The sequence below is a fragment of the Hemitrygon akajei genome, chromosome 12, assembly GCF_048418815.1.
Source record: "Hemitrygon akajei chromosome 12, sHemAka1.3, whole genome shotgun sequence".
NCBI lineage: Eukaryota > Metazoa > Chordata > Chondrichthyes > Myliobatiformes > Dasyatidae > Hemitrygon > Hemitrygon akajei.
This window is the reverse complement of record NC_133135.1, coordinates 61,667,862-61,692,702: the sequence shown is the minus strand read 5'-3', so window position 1 is coordinate 61,692,702 and position 24,841 is coordinate 61,667,862. Positions and strand designations below refer to the sequence as shown.

Genomic DNA, 24,841 nt, shown 5'->3' with positions numbered 1-24,841 from the left:
TTGATTGGTGCTCAATAGGCCATGATTTTCTAAATTAAAGTGAATCTAACGGGCCCTCGATTCCATTTCTCATGTCATTCAAAAACAAAATATACAAAAATCACAGGAAACAAATCTGTACACAAAACCATTCAGTATAATTTTCATTGTATTGAAGAAACTTATACATGTTTTTATATGGAATAAAAAGAGCTAATGACAGAACAGTAACAAAATCATAAAAAATGTTTACTGGGGTGCATATTTTGCAAAAACAGAAATTACAATGCCACTCAAGTTATAAAATGGAAGCGAAAAGAAATGGGAAGAACTATACACTAAAAGTTGCACTCAGGCGAACAGCCTAGATTTGATTAACCTGCCTCTCTCCCATTCAAATTCTGATAGTTCTGCCCCATGTTATAAGTTAGTTGTAAAGAACATGTAAAAGAAATTCCATGTATTTTTAAAGTCAAAGCTGAACAAATGAGCACCCAGTCAAAAAGTACTCTCCAGCATGTGTCAAAGAGCAAATCTAGTTGTGTGAAAACGTGGAGTCAGTTAGGTAATTCTAAGTCACGTGTCTGTTTGTAACCAATATAATTAGCAAGGTAGCATTAGACAATAAAAAAGTGCTACAAATAACTAAAAGAAATACAGGAGTCACTCAGATAAAGCTTAAATATCTCTACTAAATCAAGTTTTCCAGATTATCCACACATTTTAACATCTTAATTTTCAATTGACCACTACCAAATTTTAAAGATTCATTTACTAACTTATGCAAATTCTTTTACCTGGGGAATGCAATCAGTGTAGGCAAACATGGATTTGAAGCGATCATCCATGGTGATATGGTACAAAATGCACATCACTATTTGTTTATGGTTTTCAGCCCCTGAAATAAAATGTTAAGATAAGATAATAAGGATCTCGGATCAAATTTTCAGGCTTCATCTACCCATATAAAATAAATAGAAAAATAATTTTCTTAAAAAGTAGCTACTGTAAATGGTGTTATAATTTAAGGATATTATCCCAAAATTAGCCTGGAAAGCAAACTTCACATTTTTTAAACACCATTCTGCTCAAACCCATCCTCTAGTTTCTCCCATACTAACTACCAAATCAAAAGTCAAAGCTCTCAGACATTTTCCCCACAGTCCAAGATAATCTAGGTAGTTGTCTCTACCATTTTACTTCTTTACCATTACACACTCAAAGGATCTCCCCAAATTGTAGCTCCAAACTCTTACCTCCCCCAGTTTCCCTTAGCTCTCTCATTAGAGTGCTTATTTTGTCAACAAGAACAAGGTCCTCCTTCTTTATCCCCCTGAGAATTCTGACATAAGAATGTGTACTTCAGGAAGGGGAATTTAGGAGAACACAAACTAGTCTTCATTGAAGGGTCAGCAAGTGAGCAGCTTCAAGTTCCTGGGTGACAGCATCTAAAAAGATCAATCCTGGTTCCAACATATTGATCCAATCATGATGAAGGCATACAGGTCATTAGGAGTTTGAGGATATTTGGTAGAGTTGCAAGAAAAGGTTTGTGAATCCTTTGTGATTACCTGGTTTTCTGCGTTAATTACTCATGAAATGTGAACATATCTTCACCAAAGTCACAATAATAGACAAACACAATCTGCCTAAACAAATAACACACAAAAATTGTACTTTTCATGTCTGTATTGAGCACACTGTTTTATCATTCACAGTCCAGGATGGAAAAAGTATGTGAACCCTTGTATTTAATAACTGGTAGAACCCTTTAACAGCAATAACCTCCACCAAATGTTTCCTATGGCTGCTAATCAGACTTGCACAAAGACGAGGAGGAACTTTGGACCATTCCTCCATATAAAACAGTTTCAGCTCATCAATATTTCTGAGATACATTGCATGAACAGCCCTCAAGTCATGCCAGCACCTCAATTGGGTTAAGGACTGGACTCTGACTTGGTCATACCAAAACACAGATTTTCTTTTTTAAACCATTTGTTATTGATTAACTCTTCTGTTTTGAATCACTGTTGCATCATCCAACTTCTATTAAACCTCAGGTGACGCAACACTACCCTGACATTCTCCTATAAAATGTCTTGATGCAATTTTGAATTCATTCTTCCCTCAACGATTGCAAGCTGTCGAGGCTCTGAGGCAGCAAAGCAACCCCAAAATATAAAGCTCATTCCACCATGCTTCACAGCTGGGATGAGGTTTTGGTATTGCTGTGCAGTGCCCTTTTTCCTCCAAACATCACAGTGTGCATTTCTGCCAATAAGCTCAACATTTGTCTCAACTCTCCACAGAACATTCTCCCAGCAGCACTGTGGAACATCCAGGTGGTCTTTTGTAAACTTGAGATGTGCAGCAATAGTTTTTTTGGAGAGGAGTGGTTTCCTCAGTGGTGCCTATGCTGATTTTGTTCACTCATAGTCCATCAAAAGAACTCAATAATGTACAGGTACGCTAGATGAATTCCTCCATCAATGCCAATTAGCAACTAATACAGTTTTATAGTACAGTAGCAGTATTGACAGTGCTCTAATTTGTTCTGTATTTCATTTAAGTACATAATTTATCACTCAGATAAGTGGTAGTTCATCTTTTTAATACATTTTTAATTATTTCCATGAAACTGCGGCTAATTGCAGCAGCAGTTTAATTGGGCCAAAATGTACTGGTTGCCATCTGTCCCAATTAACAGGAACCCACTGAACTTGTTGGTGCAATCTGTAGTTTTTTTGTGATGTATTGCACTGTATTACTTCCATAAAACAACAAATTTCATGATATACACCAGTGATATTAAACCTGAAGCTGGTTGGTATGGTGGGATATCTGAAATTGGAATATTCAATGTTCATATCAAATACAAATACCCAAGTCAAATACAAGATACTGTTCTTTGGCTTCATCACGGAAACAGAGAAAGCAGATGTCAAGCAGGTGTGGAAATGGGGAAACTGAGTGGAAATTATTCTCAATAGCTGTTACAGATTGAGAATAGGTGTTTGACCAAAACGGTTGACTTGTCAACACTTGGTTTTGTGAATTTAGAGGAAGCCACATAGAACCACCAAATACTCAAGACACGGTTAAAGATGTGCAGGTGAATCTCTGCTTCACCTGGAAGCATTGTTTAGATCCCTGGACATATATTGCCCCTGCAATAGTTGCAAGGAAAAGTGCTAGGGGGACAGGGAGGGTGGGACAGAGGAATAGAGGGATAAGTAGACTGGGGTTCACAGTGTGGTTCCTGTGGAAAGCTGGAAATTGTCACAGGATGGAGACGGGGTGGGGGAAGAGAAAGCTGTGACTGGTGGTGGGGTTCTGATGGAGCTGCAGGAAATGGCGAAGGATGATATCCCAGATGCAGAGACTAGTGGGATGAACAGCAAGGACCAAGGGTCTCTCCACTCTGTATGTGGGAGGGGGTGATAGTGAAATGGAGAAAATGCAAGTAGAATCTCCAACTAAAGTAAAAAGGAATCAATGATTTCTGAGAAAGGCTAACATTTCAGAAGTCCTGGAATGGAAAGACTCATCTTTTTTCCCTTTCTGCCTTCCCCCAATTCATTTCCACATTTTACCCACCAACCTCAGCCTCAACTTTCCTTCTGTCCTTCCTGGCTCCATCCACCAATCACCCACCACATTTCTCAATCTTCTCTTTCCCAAATTTCCTCAAGCTTCAGCGACAACACCACCACCAAATACACTATCTCCTTCTCTCCCCTTTCAAATTTTGAAAGGGACTCTTCGCAGCTCCCTGGTTTGCTCTTCTATCTCCACCATCACTCCCCAAGGAATGGCACTTTACCATGCATTCTAAGCAGCATTCATCAAAACATCTTTCAATCTAACATTCTGCATTTTTGTTCACAATAAACGAAAGAACTCTCTGGAGTGTTATAGAATGGAGATGAGTAGAGGTACAAGTACATAGTTCCTTGAAAGTAATAACACAGGTAGACAGGATGGAGAAGAAGGCATTTGACACACTTTTGACGTCCTGACGAAGGGTCTCGGCCCGAAACATCGACAGTGCTTCTTCCTATAGATGCTGCCTGGCCTGCTGTGTTCCACCAGCATTTTGTGTGTGTTATTTGACACACTTCTAGTTGCCTAGCAATAAGGATGTCATTAAGCTGGAATGGTACAGAAAAGATTAACAAGGACGTTGCTGGGACTGAAGAGCTTGAGCTCTGGAAACTGAACATACTGTGGCTTTTTGCCTGGAGTGTTGAAGGCTGACCTTACAGACATTTAAAATCATGTAGCAATAGAGTCTTGTTCCTGGTGTAGGAGAGTCAAAAACCTGAGGGGAGAGATTTAAAGTAGGGGGGGGGGGATTTAAATGGAACATGAAAGCAGTTCTTCCCTCCCCTCCCCCCCACAGATAGGGTGGTGGGCATGTAGAACAAGCTGTCAGAAGTAGTAGTAGAGGCATGAACAATAATAATATTTAAAAGGCATTCAGATAGGTACATGGATTGGAAAGGTTTGGAGAAATGTGGGTCAAATACAAGCATGTGGGTATAGTTCACATTTGTAATTTGGTCAACATGGATGTTGGGTGTAAGGTATGCTTCCATGCTGTACAATTCTATGGCTCTTTGTGCTTTTTTCTCCATCAGAGAGACCAAAAGCAGTTGTGTCCAGTCCCCGGAGGTAACCAAACTTTTCCTTGCCTGCCATTTTAATTCTCCATCCCAATTTAATCTATCTGTGGCCTCATGCATTGTTATAATGATGCCTGGCCCACATTTTAGAAACAGCACCTTAGCTTCTAGCTAGGCACATTGCACTTTCTGAAATCAACATCGAATTCTACAATTTCAGGTAACTTGCTTTCTCTTTTTATATCAATATTAGCCGGCTACCATTGGAAGGGATGTACGGAAACCAGAACTTCCACAGCACCAGGTTCAAGAACAGCTACTTCCCTTCAACTATTCAGTTTTTGAACCAACCAGCAAAACCCTAATCACTAACTTAGCAATACTACAGTGCAACCACTGACATCCTTGCATTAAAATGGACTTTTTTTGTTAAAGCTGTTCTATGCTTTCTTGTAAAAGTTGTGTATAATTCATGTTTATGTTTTCCTTGTGAATGTTGTTTAAAATGTACTATGTGCTTGTGATGCTGCTGCAAGTAGTTTTTCCATTACACCTACAGTATACAGAAATATGCACGAGTATATGACAACAACAGATTCAAACTTAACACTGAAACTACTGAAGTACCAGGTTCACAGGCAAGGTTGTCACTTTCTGAATGCTTGTCATTGAGTGACCCTGTAATTCACAAACATACAAAATTACTCAAGATACGTTAAAAAATTAAAATTCCTATTTCATAATTCCTCAGGATATAGAAAGATATAAATGGTCACACAGTCCATCATGTCTATGCCAGGTTCAAAGTACATAAAAATCAGTCCTATTCCAAATTCCGCACAACTAACTTAATTCAAGAATGAAAGAACAACAAATGCTCAAGATTAAAAACAATTAAGCTACATTACAGCAAATAAAAAAAGTCCATTAGCTTTTCGCCTGGTAGACAGCTTCTCCATTTAATGGGGCTGCTGTACTTGCACTGGGTTTTATCAAACACAAGCTCAGTGGGCAAACTTCCCAGTCGCAGAATTGGGAAATCTGCAGAAATTGATGCTTCCCTGTTGTTCTCCACAAGGAGTCTGCAGAATCAGCATAGGTGGCCTGAGGCCATGCTCTGCTGTGTGGAAGACTGCACTGAAGTATGTTTTCTGTATTGGGGTGTCTAGTTAAGGGCTTATTTGCTTACAGATCTGAGTGGATTTCAATGAATTACAATGAAAGTTGAAATGAAGTCACTCAGTGAAGATAGAATATTTTAAACTAATTTTAAGTGAGAAGTAAAAGAGATGAAATAAGGTGAGATGCTCAAAAGATAAACACCAAAATGAGTGGGAGAACAAACCAAGATATGATGTGATTCCAAGAATCACACCACTGCCACAACATACAAGGTAGCATAGCAATGATAGGCAATTGGGAACATATCATAAACAGCAAAGTGACAGTGGCCAAGTAATATGAATTTTTGATAAATATTGGCATAACACAGAAAACAACATGCCATCATGGGATCTTTTACAGCAATCTGGGAATGCATATATGGCCTCAATCTCATATCTCATCCAAAGGGAAGCAATTCCTTTAATATTGCACTGGAGCTTTACCCTTGAAAAGACTACGAACCTATGACAATCTGACTCAATAGCACAAGTGAAATCATCAGAACAATGGTCTGCACAAACAAGGTAACAATAAAACATATCTTAAATATTAGAGAGCTCCATTTAAAAAACACTTAGTACAATAACTTATGAAGGCATCCAATTCTCTTCAGATAATAAATTTTGCTGGGTGAAAGACTATATGAAATTGATTTGAATGTGCAGATCTTTGGACAACGATGCTTAAGTTTACAGCTTTCCACAAGTAATGCACACTTCAAATTTAACAACCTATTTGTAAACTCTATCTTTTTTTAGGAAGTCTGCGCAAGAGACAGAAACTCGGGCAATATTTGCACATAGTCTATTAAAACCATGTGTGTTTTGTCCAACACCAGGAGAAAAAAAAAGCATCTCCACTTAATTGAGAAAACAGGAGGAAGCATAAATTTTACTGCCATCAATAACTTCAAGCAATCCTGATACAACTTTACTGCACCCCCACCAGCTGTGGCAGATGGTTTTAGTTAGGGTTTTTGCCACATCTGACCCCTGCTATTACCTCACTTCATTTGTAGAAAAAATGTATGATTGTTTATAAGCTGAATAGTAAAAGATTGGCCCTAAAAATAACAAGCAATGGTCTATTAAATCTAAAGAAGAACTACAGTAGCAATAAGGGCCTCTTTTATAGTAATCTTCAAGATTAATTGTCCCCCAAAGTCTGGTGAGGTAGTTAAGTCAGATACATAGATTTTGGCAGCAGTTATGTTAACTAAAACAGACAAGAAAAGTATATCACACAAATAGCATTATAGCATACTTAATATTAACTCTTAAGGGACAAAACAGCACAGAAGAGATACAAATTTTGAAAATAAAAGTGATTAGCTTATTCCTCTGTCAGCTTCTTGGTTCTCCCTTCCTCTGGTGGATACGATGGGATGTTTTCCAGTGTTTATTACAAGTATCATGTCTGCCACTCCATATCAGATATAGAAAACATGAACATGCTAGCATTCAGTGCTCTCTACATTACTTAATTGAACTTTGAGAACTAGTGAATCTTCCTTACAGAGGAATGCAAGTGTAATGGATATTTGAAGCAAATTTCAGAATCAAGGCAGCTCTATTCTCTTTCCAGTTTCTCTTCACTCTAAGTCAGTTACAACTTTACTGTAAAATATACAATGACTTTCTGCCAAGACAATGTAAAAGGGTAATCCTTTGCTTGCACTTAATAAAGCTTTAAGTTAAAAAAAGTTATAATCATTAGTAGCTCTATGTTGGCCAAGACAACACATTAAAACAATTTCACTTTAGAAAATTTAGACCATTATTTATCCCCTAGCATTGGCAAAATATGTCACCATGAAACAAACTTAAAAGCTAAAGGCTTTCAAATAAGTGCAATCATACACTGTATAGTCAGAGTCAGAATTAGGTATATTATCACTGACATACATGTCATGGAATTTGTTCATATCAATATCAAATCTTATCAAGAACAATTACCATTTTACCAAGAATGAGTTGCACTAAGAATAATGATGTGACTTAACATGAACTGGTAAATAACATTGCCATTGGATGTACATATACTCTTAAGTCAATCACTGAATTTTTAATTTTAATACTAATATTTCAAAAGGCATGATATAGATGATTAAAGTATAGAAGATTTTTTGGATAATTACAAAGTAATAAACTGATATGTAGAAACATTAAGATGAGAGGCAAAAACACCTAACAGTGAAACAAAATAAGTAAGATGGACTCTACAGTTCTCATTGTTAGTTCAAAAACTGTAAATGATGGGTACTGTGATCTCTTTTTAGTTTAAACTTCTCAACGGAAAAAAAAACTTCCACTTCAACTTCCATTTTTGCACTTTATGGTGAAGCTTCCATGCCAAAGTAACGCTAGGAAATAAGAGAAATAATAATACATGTCCCCTGTACCTAATGCAAGTATTTCACAATGCAGGTATCTACTCCCAAATAATACATAACATCTTCAAAAAGTTGGGGGAGGGGTGGGGACAACTCCTACATGAAAGATTGTGCCTGTCGAACAGGAGTGAGAAGTTTTGAGACAAACCTTAAAGGAGTAAAGAAAATACCAAGGCAGTTTTTCAGGAGTAAAGCTAAGCAGTTGATAAGCAGGTACTAATAAATAAGAAAAAGTAGAAATCAATTAACCATAAATATATTAATTCTGTGGTGATTAGTAAAAATTCAGACACCAATAGAGAAATTGAGAAACAAGGAAATTGATATGGTACCAACAAGAGAAAATCTGCATATTTTGGAAATTTGAGCAACACACACAAAATGCTGGAGGAACTCAGCAGGCCAGGTAGCATCTATGAAGAAAAGTACAGTCGACGATTCTGGTTAAAGCCCTTTGACAGGACTGGAGAAAAAAAGCTGAGTAGATTTAAAAGGTGGGTTGAGGGGAGAGAGAACACCAGATGATAAGTGAAACCTGGGGGGGGGGGGGGGGGGGGGAGAGAAGATGAAGTAAAGAGCTGGGAAGTTGGATGGTGAGAGACAGAAGGCCATGGAAGAAAGAAAAAGGGGGAAGGAGAACCAGAAGGAGGCTTTGGGCAGGCAAGGAGATAAGGTTTGAGGGGGAAAAGGGAATGGGGATATCTCACCACCAAGAAGATCTTTCCCACCCCCCTTCCCCATTTTCTGCTTTCTGCAGGGATCGCTCCCTATGTGACTCCCTCGTCCATTCGTCCCTCCCCACTGATCTCCACACGTGGAACAAGTGCTTCACCTGCCCCTACATTTCCTCCCTCACTACCATTCAGGGTCTTAAACAGTCCTTCCAGGTGAGGCAACACTTCACCTGAGAGTCTGTTGGGGTCACCTACTGTATCTGGTGCTCCTGTGTGGCTGCCTGTAAAGACCCAAGGTAGATTGAGAGACCACTTCACCGATCTATGCTCAGTCCACCAGAACAAGCGGGATCTCCCAGTGGCTACCCATTTTAATTACCATTCCAATATGTCCATCCATGGCCTGCTTCAATGTTGTGATGTCATGATGAGGCTAAGTTGGGTTGGAAGAACAATACCTTACATTCCATTTGAGTAGCCTCCATCCTGATGGCATGAACATCGATTTCTCAAACTTTTGGTAATGGCCCCCAGCCCCTCCACCACTCTTCATTTCCCATCCCCTTTTTCCTCTTCCAACTTATCTCGCCTGATACTTTTTTCCATAGATGCATTCTGGCTTGCTGAGTTGCTACAGCATTTTTTGTGTGTTGCTCAAATTCATAGGGTAATTGTGCAAGGTAAAGGGATGTCCAAAGTTACCAAAGCTAATGGGAAGGTAAAAGAAATAGGATAGAACAAAGTTATGCATGGATTTCCAAAAGAGAATGAAGATTCCAGGAAACAGAAATTTTAAAAAAACACTATAGATTAGAATGGTTTAGATAGTTGCAGATTTTGTTTATTTGCCTTTATGGTGCATTGAGATTAAAAGATGGGTACACTTCAAGTAACAACATATTGGAATTCATTTCCTCAGGAATGGGTACAAGGAAAAGGCATAAATGGATAGCAGTAAGACACTAAAAAATAAGAGCTTCAAGGCACAGCTCAGATAGCAGAAAACAGCCAAGTTGTGTTCAGTCTGATTCAGAAGACCTTGAACAAAATAAGTTACATGATTGGTGACAAGAACACAAAGGATTTTTTTCTGGGTGGGGGCTTAAGGAAACACATGGAAGTTCTAAGGCACAAAACTGGAGAAACAGGCCAACATCGAATCCTTTCACATCTGAAAGGGAAAGACCAAAGGTTGAAAAAAAAAATCCTATCTGAATACTATACTAACACTGAAAATAAGAAATTCTCTTTCTCCAAAAGCTGTGCATATTCATCTATTTCTCTAGTACAGATCATACCCTGAGTTCTACTCAAAAAGCTCTAAAACCTGGGCCTCTGCGTCCCCTCTACAATTTGATCCTTAAATGCCCCACTGGGAGGCCATAGTCTGTGTGGATCGGAAATAATATCTCCTCCTCGCTGACAATCAACACTGGTACACTTCAAGGATGCGTGCCTAACCCATTGCTTTGCTCTCTCTATACTCACAACTGTGTGGCTAGGCACAGCTCAAACGGCATCTATAAATTTGCGAATGACACAACCATTATTGGCAGAATTTCAGATGATGACAAGACGGCGTACAGGAGTTAGATAGATCAGTTAGTTGAGTAACATCACAGCACTCACGTCGGTAAGAACAAGGAATGGAATGTGAACCTCAGCAAGAGGAAGTTGAGGGAATACACACCAGTCCAATTCAAGAGAACAGAAGTGGACAGGGTGAGCAGCTTCAAGTTCCAAGATGTCAACATCTCTGAGGATGCACCTTGGCCCCAATATAATGATTCAATTACAAAGAAAGCATGACAGCAACCTTATTTGCATCAGAGATATGAGGGGAATTTGTATGTCACTGAAGAAACTCACAGATTTCGAAAGATATACTACGGAGAGCATTCTAACTGGGTGTATCACCATCTGGTATGGAGGGGCCACTGCACAGGATTGGAGAAATCTGCAGAAAGTTGTAAACTTAACCAATTCCATCATAGGCACCATCTTCCCCAGCATCCAGGATACCTTCAAAGGTTGATGCATCAAAAAGGTGACATCCAACATTAACAACCCCTCCTCACCCAAGACATGCCCCCTTCTCATTGCTAACATCAAGGAGTGGCACAGGAGCCTGAAAACTCATACACAATGTTTCAGAAACAGCTTCTTTCTCTCCACCATCAGATTTCTGAATGGATAGTGAATCCAGGAATACTACCTCAGCATTTCCAGTATTGTAATTTATAGCTTTTTATTACTATGTACTGCTGCAAAATAACAAATATCAAGATATATGCAGTGACATTAAACCTGACATTGGTTCTGATTTAGATGGAGACTGAGCAAAATAGCTACAAAATTCAATCTTTGAAGCCATAATTATGTAATGTATTCTCGTTACACACTTGAGGCTTGAAAGTGTTCTGATAAAATAGTATCACAAGTCAAAATCCTGTATCAAAGGTACTTCTGCATAGGTAGATGGCACTGAAGTTTCAACATTGTACTTAAAATGAAATAACATCAATTTGGAAACAATGACTATGATCATGCCAAATAGAGGTTTTATTGGTGACTGGAAAAATCTCTCTGCCAAAAATGAACTGAGGTGGAGTTGCTTGTTCTTGCATTACATATTAACTGTAATAAATGGGTCATTGTTTTCCAACATGAAGCTCAGTTTTATAACAGAATGTCAAATGCACGTGAAAATATAGCTTGAATATAGTATATTGAGCTAATAGTGTTTTTACTACCTACTATTTAGCTTCTGATACATTATAGTGTTCAAAATAGCATCATTAAGGTATTATATTTTAGCTATATTTACATGAAAAAAGCTCTAATGGTAATAATAGCTGAGCCTGGAGTTATAGGGTATCGAAGAGCAAACCAGTTAATGTATCACACAAATCGTAACAGCTGTTCTTCAGCAATTGAGTTAATAGTCATAGAAATGATGTGCAAAAATATTAACCACCAGGGGTCACTGTTGAATCAGTTACCAAACCATAACTGGACAATACTTTTATATCTACCACCTTGTTTACCACCATCAATGAAAAATCCTGGAACAACTTTGGCTTTTGAGCTGGTTTCAAGTTAGTTCTCAACAAAGACAGGTAAGAATCAACTAAACAGAGGGGAAAAAATCAGAACTATTACCAACACAAGCCACTAGTTAATCACACTTGTGCTCATCCTAATAGGCAGGGTCAGTGGTGTAGTGTCAGTTATACAACACCAAAATGTTCATGTTGTCCATTAAGCACTTATCTGTCTTAATGCTTCAGTGAAGATGGTGGCCAAGTCAAATGCCCCCACTCCTGCAAGATTAATCTACCCACTTCAGTTGTGAAATCATTCTACACTAGGACCTAGCAGGAGAACACAGGTTGCCAACGTCAGAGAGCACGAGGAGGGCAAACAGAAGAGGTCTGACGGACGAAGCATGCTGCAGGCTTTGAGTATAGTGATTGCTGGGAATGGGCAAAGGGTACACAATTAGTGCCTGGGGCCCCCATCCCCACATTAAGTAGGTGAGGCACAGTGGTTAATGGATAGTGTCGATCTTCAAAGTTCAACATCTATATTCAAAGTTACCATATACCCTGCATTTCCTCTACTGTGAATGACTTCAAGAAAATGAATCTCAATAGAATCAATGAAAAACTACAAAGACTGACAACCAATGTGCAAAAGATCAATTATGCAAATATAAAAGAAGAAATAATAATTATAAGTAAACAAATAATGCAGAGACATGAATTGTAGTGTTCTTAAAAGAGAGTCTATAAATTGTGGAGTCAGTTTAAAGTTGAGGTGATTGAGATTATCCACTCCATACCATCAAGAACACTGTCTCCCACACCACCCTCAACCTCATCAACTCTGGAGATCACCCAGTTCATAGTTCCTCACCCTGCGCTGCTCATTTCTACCTCCCAGCCTAGATCCACAGATCTGACTGTCTGGCTACGCCCACTGTCTGCCTACTCCCTCCCGACTGAAGTCATTCGTGCCCGCACACTTCAACATTCTATCACCCTTAGTTTAATCCCTTCCCACCTACAGCCACAATACTTCACATGCTCTCAATCTCCTACAACTTTTAATTCCTTGGCCCTGACCACCTCATTTTCACTATGGATGTCTAATCCCTATACACATCTAATCCCCATCAAGAAGGCCTTATATCTCCCTGCTGCTTTCATATTCGAAAGACCCAACCAGTTCCCGTTCACCACCACCCTCCTCCATATGGTAGAACTGATCCTCACCTTCAACAATTTCTCCTTCGGCTCCAACTTTCTCCAAACTCAAGGGGTAGCCCTAGGCACCCACAGCTATGTACCTCTTTTCATTGTCTACGTGGAACAGTTCAAGTTCCAAGCTTTCCCTGGTAATGTTCCCCGACTCTTCCTGCTCTACACTGATGACTGCATTGGTGGTGCTTTTATGTACTGAAACTGAGCTCATCAATTTCATCGACTTTGCCTTCAACTTATATACTGTCCTTAAATTTACTTGGCCCATTTCTGACACCTCTCTCCCCTTTCTCGATCTCTCTCTTCTCCATCTTTGAAGACAAACAGTCTACCGACATCTTTTATCAGCCTAAAGATCCCCACAGCTATCCCGACTATACCTGTTCCAATCCTGTCTTCTGTAAAAAAAAAACCACACTATTCCCTTTTCTCAGTTCCTTTGTCTCTGCTGTATCTGTTCCTTGGATGAGGCTTTCCTTTCCAAGACATCACAGAAGTCCTCCTGCTTTAAATAACCTGGTTTCTCTTCCTCCACCACTGACGCTGCCCCTCACCCACATCTCCATTTCTCGGACATCTGCATTCATCCAATCTTCCCACTGCCTTAACAGGAATAGAGCTCCACTTGTCTTCACCTATCACCCCTTCTTTGCAAATTAAAATATGCTTGTATCAAATATTCCTCATTTCTGATACAAATCACTAACCTGAAACATTACCCATTTCATTTCAAAGCTGCTGCCCAACTAGTCAAGCACTCCTAGGATTTTCTACTTCAATTCATGTACATTTCTCACAGCTGTTATGACACACTTGTCTTGATATAACATCAATCATCCACTCCACCTTTTTCTGAATACATAGTGAGAAATCAGCTGATTGGAAACAATGACTACAGCTGTACTTGGATTGAGATTCATCCCAAAAATTCATGATTCTATTATTATTTGAATTGCCTTCCATATAACAGTGCAGCTTTTTAATTAAGAAACAATGATATGCAAATTAGTATTACCTATCAGCGCAGTCAATTTTGGGAGGAGACCCACTTGGACCATCTTGTTCCGAAGCCCAGTGTCAAAGGAAAGGTTCAGCAGCAAGCGCAAGGTAATATTCAGAAGATCCTCATGCTCACAGGGCACCAACTTTGCTAGCTTCTCGATGATGTTTAATTCTACCTGCAGATTAGCAGACCAAAAATGATTAATATTGTCCTCTTATTCTTGATGCAATGTTCCAGGTTTTGGTTGAAAAACAGAAAATACTAAAATATTCAGAAAGTTGGGCAACATGTGTGGAATGAAACAGTTAACATTCCAGAACTGATCGTCAAACTTAAACATTAATAGTTTCTTCCTGCCAAGCAAAGAATTTCTTGCATTTATTATTTATTTCATTTCAGATTTCCAGCATCCTTAGCATTAAAAGTTTTGCCATCACGTTTTTGATAGCACTTGAGGTTCTGCACAGTACCCAGTTAACAGTAAGCGTCAGGCTAATTTTTGCTATGATCTACTAAACCTTCTAAGACTTCAAGGTAGCTTTTAGTTATAGAAACATAAATGTTGTTTACTTGGATTGATTTCACTAATACGTAAGAACAATAGTACCAAAAGATTGGATAAATTATACACATTTAATTCTTGTTAATAGCCCGTTGCAGGCAAAGACTGTGGCAACTGAGATGGTGAAGTCAAGAATTCACTTCACAACATCAGCCTCCCACTGATTTTTCACAATAGCCCAGCTAGCAAACAAAATGTTTTTTTAAAAAAGCTTGTATTTTCTTTTTTTAAAAATGCAGCATATTTATTTTCAGATTCCAGGATGTACCAATTTTCTAGATATACCAAGATACAACTTCAATCAAATAAAATACAGTAGTTATTGTAGTCCTTTTACTCTATTTAATGTTTATTTCCTTTGTTATGTTTAGTGTTATGAAACATCCAACAAAGTTCTCTTCAAAGAAAATATATGTAACCTTTTACCATTTCTTATTGCATTTATTTTACTCTGAAGGTACAATTTGAGAAAATAATTGCCATGTCATCTGATTCAACAACTCACAAGCATCTAATGTTTCACACTCAGATATCAAATGTTTTGAGGAGAGACGTGACAAAAAAAAAATGTAATGAGTCAAGTATGCTGACTGGTGGTGTAGTGGTATCCACACCAGACTTCAAAATGAGTAGTCCCAGGTTCGAATCCGACTGGTTCCTTGCACATTTTCCGTCCATGCTGGGTTGAGCATTGAGCTAGCAACTCGGCCTCATAAAGAAAATCAGAAATGGCTAGGTTGCCACCTGATGCTCCACAAGGCATAGAGAGGATCAACAATTAATCAAGTCACTATATGCAAAACAAATCCTTTTTGCTTATAATAAAAACAAAATTCAGTTGTGATTACCATGTGGAATTATAAAACAATTCATAGGGCTTGGTAACAATAAAATTAGTTTTCTACAACAATAAACTCCACAAACAACAAATTATTAAGCATCCCACACTACACCCAACTAATTTTTGAATGTCAGTCAGAATTCTCAAAAATAGGAATCGCCACCCTGCCACCAGAATAAATGTTCTTAATGAAAAATAGCATGTGCTCAATCATTCAAGTAATAACTTAAAGATATCATTTTATTAAACTGTCATTGTGAATGTTAGACTGGCTTCATTTGCATAGTTATGTCACATCACATCCTAGATTGTTAAAACTGAAATTTGAATAATAAGTGTAAACCCTGATTGATCATTTGTCAAAGCACTTGTCCGTCAAACTGGATGGAAGTTTAACTTCTAACAAAAAATTAACCAAATTTATTTTTTATTACTTAGAATCTGCATTCTTGACTACAGTGATAATATCTGTACTTCCTTATGTGATTCTTAATTAAATGAAACTACTTCTCTACCAAAAGTTACTACTTAAGTTTTTTAAAACCTGTTTTACTGAGACATATGCTGGTATAAATTTTCAGTAAAGCAGTAAAAATGGCACAAGTATTCAATATACTAAGTGTTCAATATACCTCTCCGTTAAGTTAACCTCTACTATCTATCCAGTCACAATTCCAACAAAATGAAACCATGATTTGATCATCCTACATTGACACATACCAAAGGTGCAGAATCCCTTGTAATTTAAAAGCTTTGACCGACAGCCAGAAACTAGTCAGACGCATTTTACAAAGGCCATAAAAAATTTACACCAGATGTAATTTTTGAATTTGCTGTATTAGTATACATTAAGTAGATATTTACTCATCATCAGAAAGGAAGCAAGCAGCAGTGAATGACCCTGAATTTGCAATAACTGTGGATATACTTCATCCTACACTGAATTTGGCTTTACAATCTACAGTATGAAGCATTATTATCTAGAAAGCTTAAAATGGCCAAATACAATATCAGCTCTGAGGTAACAATTCCAAGTTAACTCATCTAGATCTAATGTGAATATCAATTTTCAAATAATTTTCAATGGTATGCATTCTGCCTAGAGCTCCAAATCCATGGATAACTTTGGAATAGTAAGCAAATTTTTCCTTCTAGGACCAGCTCAATTCTTTTCAGTAGAGGGGCAAATCTGCATACTTCTTTAAGAGAATGGAAATTCTGGTTAACTATACAAACTACCTACAATATGGTAGTTGAATTAGAATTACAGAACTGTAAATATCTAAAAACCAATAATATATCAAAATTAAATTACTTCTTTGAAATAAAATTGTTCTATTTAATTTTGCAAATAACCTGTTTAAATAGAGTGAGACCCATATTAAGAAAAATAATTACTGTATTAATGATCTTACTAAAGAGCAACTTTTCTCAATCATACTGCAATGAAGCATCTATTAGATCCAAGCATAATTGTTTTTTCCCCAATATACAGACAGATTTTCTTTTTTACTGCTCTAAAAGTAAACTAAGATAAGGAGACACTGCAGGCTAAAAAGGAGTTTTAAATAAAAGAGAACTTATTTTCTACCAACCAGCTACAATTTTAATACATACAATACCATAGCAGTCAGCTCTCTTCATTGAACACTTTATATATGATCTAATTAAAAGAGCTTTGGTGAGTTGCCCACTCTCAGCAAATTCATACCATGTGTACACAGGTGAGATGAAAAAGAAATAGAGAACTTGTGAGGACACCGCATATATGGGGGTCCATGTACAACTCATCTGGCTGTTAACGTGAAACATCTGCATGTCCAAATCGCTTTTTCTGTAACTCATTTTCATCACCAAACAGTGCTTAATGCCTTTATAGGTTTTTCTTGATGCACAAGCATTAGGATAATGACAAAATGCGTTTAAGAAAAGATGGATTTAATTACAATAAGGTTAAGATTTAGCACATCATTATAAAACGTTTAAAGTCTTCAGACAGTCGTATGCAATCCCATACCAACTTTAAAATTTTAGTACCTCCAGGAAAACAAGTTGGATAACAATCAATTATATGTAATGTGCTTGTAATGATAAAGCTTACAAATATTTAATAGGAAAGGTACATTTAAAGCCCTTTGGTTAACCTGCAATATACAAGATAGAACTGAAATTTTATTATCTTGGCAAAAAATTAAAATGGATACAAAACTGAATGAAAATCTCTCATTCTGCAACCTGTCTGATACAGGTTCCATTTGGCATATGAATTTGGGGTATTACTAATTATACTGTTAGGTGATAAATTAACTTTCAGTAACAAAAACTGTAAATGGCCCATTTTCTTTTATAAAAAATTGTATAAAGTCAACTAAGTAAGTTTCCTTGATGGTTAAAAATTAAATATAAAAATACTACAACAACAAAAGAGATTATAAGTCAAGTTTTCAGACAGGCAACTGTCTTAATAATATTCTCAACAATTATTCATTGATGTAAGAATGGCACCATTATTCAACACTAAACAAAACTGCATTCGGAAAGGTAGCAAAATTTGAAACAACTGTTCATGTTGCAGCTTTGATGAATGCCTCTGTTACTCACATCGGATTACTTCCAGGTGTGACTTTTCAAAGACTTCCAAAGCTGATTAACAAGTATGAGAAGCCTGGAAAATTTACGAGTTACATTAACATGATATTTTCCTCCAAACCTCTACCAAAAAGTCTCATACATACTTACGTATTTAAAATTCAAACAAAAATATAATACATACAAAGTACTATAGATGGAGAAAAATCTTGTTGATATAACTCAGTCCTTTCACTAAAAAATTATGTAGAGCTATGGCTCAAAATACTTTGAGCAACAGTTGAGTTTCATTAGCACAATGCCATAGTGGATCATACACTGCCCAGTGCAGCACAGATGCACAAGATGTACAGACCAGGAAAGTCGCCAGTTTGATTGCGAGTTCTGTTAAGCAACTTCTATTTAAAGTAAATAAACTGGAATTGGCTTCACCATTTCACTGGGTAAAAACGGGCAGACTAGTCATAATTAGCATTTGAACATCTACGAGTGCAAATTGCTATTAGATTCCACTCAACTTACAAATGGATGGCACAATCCACATCCACCATTTTCCACTCATGATCACAAAATGAAGTACTAGAGGATTGTAAGCAGCCAGAGATTAATACCAGCAATTATGGGGTCATGGAGCAAGTTATGTCAGGTGTAATAGCGGGGATATTATGGTTAAGTAATTGAGCAGTTTGCCTAAGTTTTAAATCACTGATCCAGAGACCCAAATTGAACTCCACCAACTGGGCAAATAAAAAGTAGCTAGTCTCAGCAAACAGTAATCGTGTAAGTATCAAAACTAAAGTCTTTTAGGGGGAATAAACTTTCATTTTTTTTGTCCTACATGAGACTCTAACGTACCAGTTGATTCTGAACAAGTAATTAGGAATAGACAACTTAGAAAAATCAGCATTGCCACCTAGTCTCACATCTGTCAAACGAGTAAATATGATTTTGGAATCATCACCTTTTTCAAATTTGAATTTCATATTGTTAAATAAATTCAAAAATCAATCACAATAGCTCCCTGAAAGTGGCAACACCTTGGATAGAGCCGTAAAGAAGGTGTATGCCATGCAGATGTCGATCAGAAACTATCTGTAAAAGTTGGGTAGTCATATTGCAGCTGAATAAAATTTTGCTGAGGTCACATTTGGAATATTACAATTCTGGTCACCATATTACTGAAGCTTTGGAGAGGGTGTAGAAGAGTTTCAAAAATCAAAAACACAAGAGATTCTACAGATGCTGGAAACCTTGAACAACACACACAAAATGCTGGAGGAACTCAGCAAATCAGGCACCATCTATGGAGAGGAAAAAGTCAAAATTTCAGGCCTAGACCCTTCATCAGCCCTGAACATCCAGCATTTATTCACCTCCATAAATGCTGTATGACTTGTTGAATTCCTCCAGTATTTTGTGTGCATTGCTGTAGAAGTGTTTCACCAGGACGTTGCCCGAATTAGAGGGTATTAGGTATCAGGAGAGATTTTTCTGAAGCGTGGGAGGCTGAGGGGTGATCTGATAAATATATCGACAGAGTTTTATTCACAGGGTAAAAATGTTAACTACCTAAGGGCATAGGTTTAAGATATGAGAGGGATGGTTTCAAGAAGGCAAGCTTTTTGCACAAAGTAGGTGCCTGGAATAAGCTGCTAGGGGAGGAAGCAGAAGCAAACATAAGTGCAATGGTTAACAGGCATACAGAGAGACACATGCGATTAATTTAGTTTGGCATCATGGTCCATGCAGATATGATGGCTGAAGGGCGTGCTCCTATGCTATATTGTTCTAACTCTGATAAACAGAAATTAAGATACTAACGCTGCTACCCATCCACATTTTCTTTCACCATCTTCAAAATCAATTAGGTATCACTTATTGCATGGCACTTCTATGGCTTGATCTCAAACCTGTACCCAGGCAGCATGGGACATCAACATACTTAACATCGCCATAAAACATGCTTAAATGTGTGTATAAATTTTTTTTAAACCTGCATTGTCATTTGTCATGGTTCGTCAAGCATTTACTTTTTACTTTCCATTGCTTTTAAACTTCCTCTTTATGTTACTTGTCAATGTTTCTTCATATTTTTCTGCTCTGCATGGTCTAAAATTTAATTTGCTAAATGAATATTCACAAATCTGTTTAAGTCTTATGCTGCATAGAATTGTTTTTACTTTGCTTTAAGATTTGTAAATCCTGTGCAATCCTGGATATGAATTTTTAAAATCCTGAATGTAATCCAAATATTCAATAGATTAAAAACCAATCAGTTCTATTTTGAGAAGGATGTAAAAGCAGAGGGACCTGAAGATTATACTCATATATCTTTGAAACTGGCAGATCAAGCTACTAAGACAGTAACAAAAGAATATGGGATAAAATACTTGGCCAATTTTTTAAAAATATTTTGGTATGAGGTGTACCAGTACATACAGTAATTCATTCTCAGTTACAGACGGGGCTAATGTAGGATTAGTGTAAACAACTGCTCGACAGTCAGTGCAAACTCACTGGGTCTCAGGGCCCGATTCTGACCAACACAACTGAAATAAAATATTGCTGGAAAGGAAGACAGCTTTTGTTCATTACAAAATGCTTGAAAGTCTGATTGTCATGTTGAATCCCTTAATCAATCTGGTTTGCATATTTGCAGCGTCACAAGGACATCTGAAAACTCTATCTTCAATGTAATCATATACCACTGCCATACTTTTAATTATCTGCTCGATGTACATGAATATTCTCAGAAAAGTAGCCCACGTACCATATCATTTTTGTTCTCTACAAATACACTAAGTTTTTTTAAGAAGGACATCACGAGGATCAGCAACTCGAAGTTTTCTCGATCAAGTGTTTTCACAAGCATGTGGACAATATTCTTGTTCCTCATTTTGAGTTCAGTTCTTGTGTCTTCAGCCAAATTCAACAAAAGGTAGAAGGCAACTGGCAAAGATCATTGAAAAGAAACCATTAGTTCAGAAAAACTGCACAAAAAGAATCTAAAGGTGTTATGTTACCATAAATAATTCTGGCTTAAATAAGTTATATAAACAGAATTATACTTGCTAACACATTTTAAAAAATCATACAAAACTAAAGCAGTAACACTGAACATGAATAAACTCTCAAGCAAAATTACCTATTAGATACTATTCACCTTAAAATTAAATATATCAAAAAATATTTCATGAGCTTAAATGAGAATTATTCAAAGCTCCCCCCACAAATAGTCAAAAGAATTTCCCCTCTCCCCACAGTACTATCAGTCACCCACTTACCACCCTCTTACCTCTCCCAAGCCATTCCTTTCTGGATATCAACATTTGGAGTTACCTCAGTTTATACTATACCAATCTGCTATTCTTGAGAAAATCATTAAGTGAAAATAAATACTGCAACTATAAAATCTCAAATAAATAACACAGCAATCTCTACCTCTCAGTAGCTGCTCCTGTTTGATAACTAAACCCTGATACTTCTTATATGTTTTCTCATAATCCTTCTTCAGGACTTGATTATCAGCATCATCTTCAAGTAAGGCTACAGTTAAGGTACATTAAGTTAAATGATAATTCTTTATGCTTGATAAACTTCAATAATGCAAAACATTGGACAACTTTTTTTAAAAAGCTCTCTTAAGAGGAAGAACGCTCAAAATAAACACTGACATTAAAGAAAAGAATGTCTTTTTACACATTGTATGAAAAAATATTATTCAATTGCTTTGAACAGAAGCACCGCTACATTTTTTGCAGTAGGCAAATGATGGCCACCAGTTGAGAATGAACCGCAACACTACACAAAATCACAAGGTCACAATTTGACAAGAAGCTACTAGTCCTAATATGTGCCCTTTTGCCAAGGCAGTTTGTTTCCATAATCATACATTTTCACTCTTCCCTCACTCATCTGCTGCAGAAAACTTTATCCATATCTTTCTTAACTCCAACCTCAACTCTACTCTTTTGGACACATTTCCTCTTTGCTACCAATATAAACTTTCATTTAAAACTTGGTCAAACATATCCTTGCCCACATTTTGTCATTCATCCCCTGACCTGTCTCAGAGACCCTCTGCCAGTACTTCAATTTTAAAATTCTCCTTCACACATTTAAAGCCTTCCTATAAAATATCTTCTATCTTTTCTACAGCCTGCACGCTTACAAGTTTTTTTGTTTTCCCAATCTGGCCTTTCATAATACACTACAAGGGTTAGGGAACTTAGTGGAGTATGTAATTTCTGAAAACTTGTGCAAATTACCACAGTTAATTAGGAATAGAATTTTTTTTAGTGAATCTGTTATTTCCTTTAATTAAAAGCAGTGCTAAAGAGTCTATCAGGATATACTGGCAAGTAAGAGTATTACGCTGCTGCAAGAAGCTCTCACAGATTCTCCTGGTAGGGCAACAGCAGCCACCAATGGACATGATAGATATGTTGGCAAGTTCAAAAATTATGACCAATTTCAGCCACTTATCCTGATATGCAAGCGGTGGAAATGTTCGCAAAGGTAACTTTGACTACAGAATTATCGACAAGAGGAGGAATCCAGAGGTCCTTGAGCTAGTCCTCATTAGGGGATTGGAGCTGGAGGAGGTCAGTAACTTTAAATTCCTTGGCCTTATCACTTTAGTGGATCTTTCCTGGGACGAGTAAATATAAGTGCTATTACAAAGAAAGCATTGCAGCACCTCTACTTTCTTAGAATTTTGCGTAAATTCAGCATGTCATCTAAAACTTCAAAAAACTTTTATAGATACACTGTGGAGAGTATACTGACTGGCTGCATCATGGGCTGGTATGAAAACACTAATGCCCATGAATGAAGAAGCTAAGAAGTAGTGAATATAGCCCAGTACATCACAGGAAAAGCCCTAACTACCATTGAGCACAAGGAAGCAGTATCCATCACTAAGGACCTCCACCTTCCAGGCCACGCTCTCTTCTTCTGTTGCCTTCAGGGAGGTGGTACAAGAGCCTCAGATCCAACACAACCCAGTTTAGGAACAGTTGATACCCTTCAACCATTAGGCTCCTGAACCAGCTTAGATAGCTTCACTCATCCCAGCACCCAACAACCTGTGGATTCACTTTCAAGGATTCTACAATTCATGTTCTCAATACTTACTATTTATTGTGCTTACACAGTTTGCCTTCTTACACACATTGGTTGCTTGGCCGTCTTTATTTGTGTGTAGTTTTTCAATGATTCTATTATGTGTAGTTTTACATTGACTGTATCTACTGTGAATGCCTACAAGAACTTCAGAGCCTTTGTTAATAAATTTACTTTGAATATTTAACTTTGAAATGATAACATCAAAAGTTCCAAGGAAGGGCAGTAAGAATGGAACAGCACAGCCAAACCTGAAAAGTGTAAGTTAATATTGCTGCTGGCAATAGACAACAGTTGCACATCAAGTATTAATCAACTTATTGGTGCCTCATACCACAAATAAAGTCTCTCTTGGGAACATAGCAAAGAGAGTTTTCAGAGCCAACATCTTCAAAGATTCAAAATATAAGTTTGGAAAAAACAGCCAGCAAATGTTGTCATACTATTGACACAAGCAGTGAGGTGCAATTTTCAGACTGGGTGTTAAGGAATCACAATGCACAGATTCACAAATTACAGGTGTGAAGCAAAAATGTTTAACGTGCTGAGCTAAACCATTAATGGAGCATGCAGAATAGCCTGTATTGAATCAGTGTGTGGAAACTCCCCTTGGTCTAAGCTAGTCCTATCTGCAAGCGTTTGGACAATAATTTTCTAATCCTTTCCTATCCATCCACCTGTTCAAATGTATTTTAGAAAAATCTATTGCTCCTGCCTCAGCCATTTCCTCCGGCAACTCATTCCATAGATACACCCTTTGTGTAAAAAAAAGTTGTCCTTCAAGTTCCTATTAAATATTTCCTTTCTCACCTTAAATCTAAAGCCTCTAGTTTTTGATTTCTCCATCCCTAGGAAAAGACTGAGTGCATTCATCTTATCTATGTCCCTCATGATTTTATACACCTCTAAGGTCACCTCTCAATCTCCTATGCTCCAAGGAGTAAAGTTCTAGCCTGTCCATTGTTCCTTGTAACTCATCCCCTTAAGTCCTGGCAATATACTTGAAAATCTTGTCTACACTCTTTCCAGCTTAATAACAGAGTAACCAAAATTCAACACAATACTCTAGGTGCGACCTCACTAGGATCTTGTACAACCAACTTCTTGCTGGTAAACATGACTTACTAACTTCTATATTCAGTGCTCTATTACTGATGAAAGGAAGCACACCAAACATCTTCTTTACCACCCTGTCTACCTGTGACTCCACTTTCAGTTCCTGAACTTCAAGGTACTTGTTCTACAATTCTTCTTAGGCCCTATTGTTCACAGTGAAAACCCTGCCTGGGTTTGAATTTCCAAAATAAAACCTCGCATTTATCCGAACTAAATTCCGTTTAGTGATCCTCAGCCCACTTACTCAGTGGATTCTGACAACTTTTCTTCATTGCCCATACCACCTATACATCTTCAAATCAATGAGATGATATTTAAAAATTTGAAGCAGCTTTACTCAAAGTACAATTTTTAGAAGTATAAAACAACAGTGCAGTCTTTTTCATGTTCACTTGATGCAGGTATTTCAAATTGGTTTGATGCAAAATCAGTCACAGTGGCAAAGGAAGGGAACAAGATAGTTGGATGCAAAAGCCAGTCAGCCTCTAAATGTGTATTGAGGGT

At 37.4% G+C, this 24,841-nt stretch overlaps 1 protein-coding gene across 2 annotated transcripts in view; it reads right to left on the bottom strand.

The window, feature by feature from the left end:
- The window catches only part of kifap3a (kinesin-associated protein 3a), a 204,630-nt gene that overhangs the window by 107,876 nt on the left and 71,913 nt on the right, over nucleotides 1-24,841 (bottom strand). For both annotated transcript variants that reach the window (XM_073063254.1, XM_073063255.1), the window contains 4 exons: nucleotides 21,539-21,637; nucleotides 20,868-21,046; nucleotides 14,118-14,280; nucleotides 777-877 (listed from right to left, as the gene is read on the bottom strand). In XM_073063254.1, coding sequence (XP_072919355.1) covers nucleotides 777-877; nucleotides 14,118-14,280; nucleotides 20,868-21,046; nucleotides 21,539-21,637 — 542 coding nt within the window. The remainder of the gene's footprint in view (nucleotides 1-776; nucleotides 878-14,117; nucleotides 14,281-20,867; nucleotides 21,047-21,538; nucleotides 21,638-24,841) is intronic.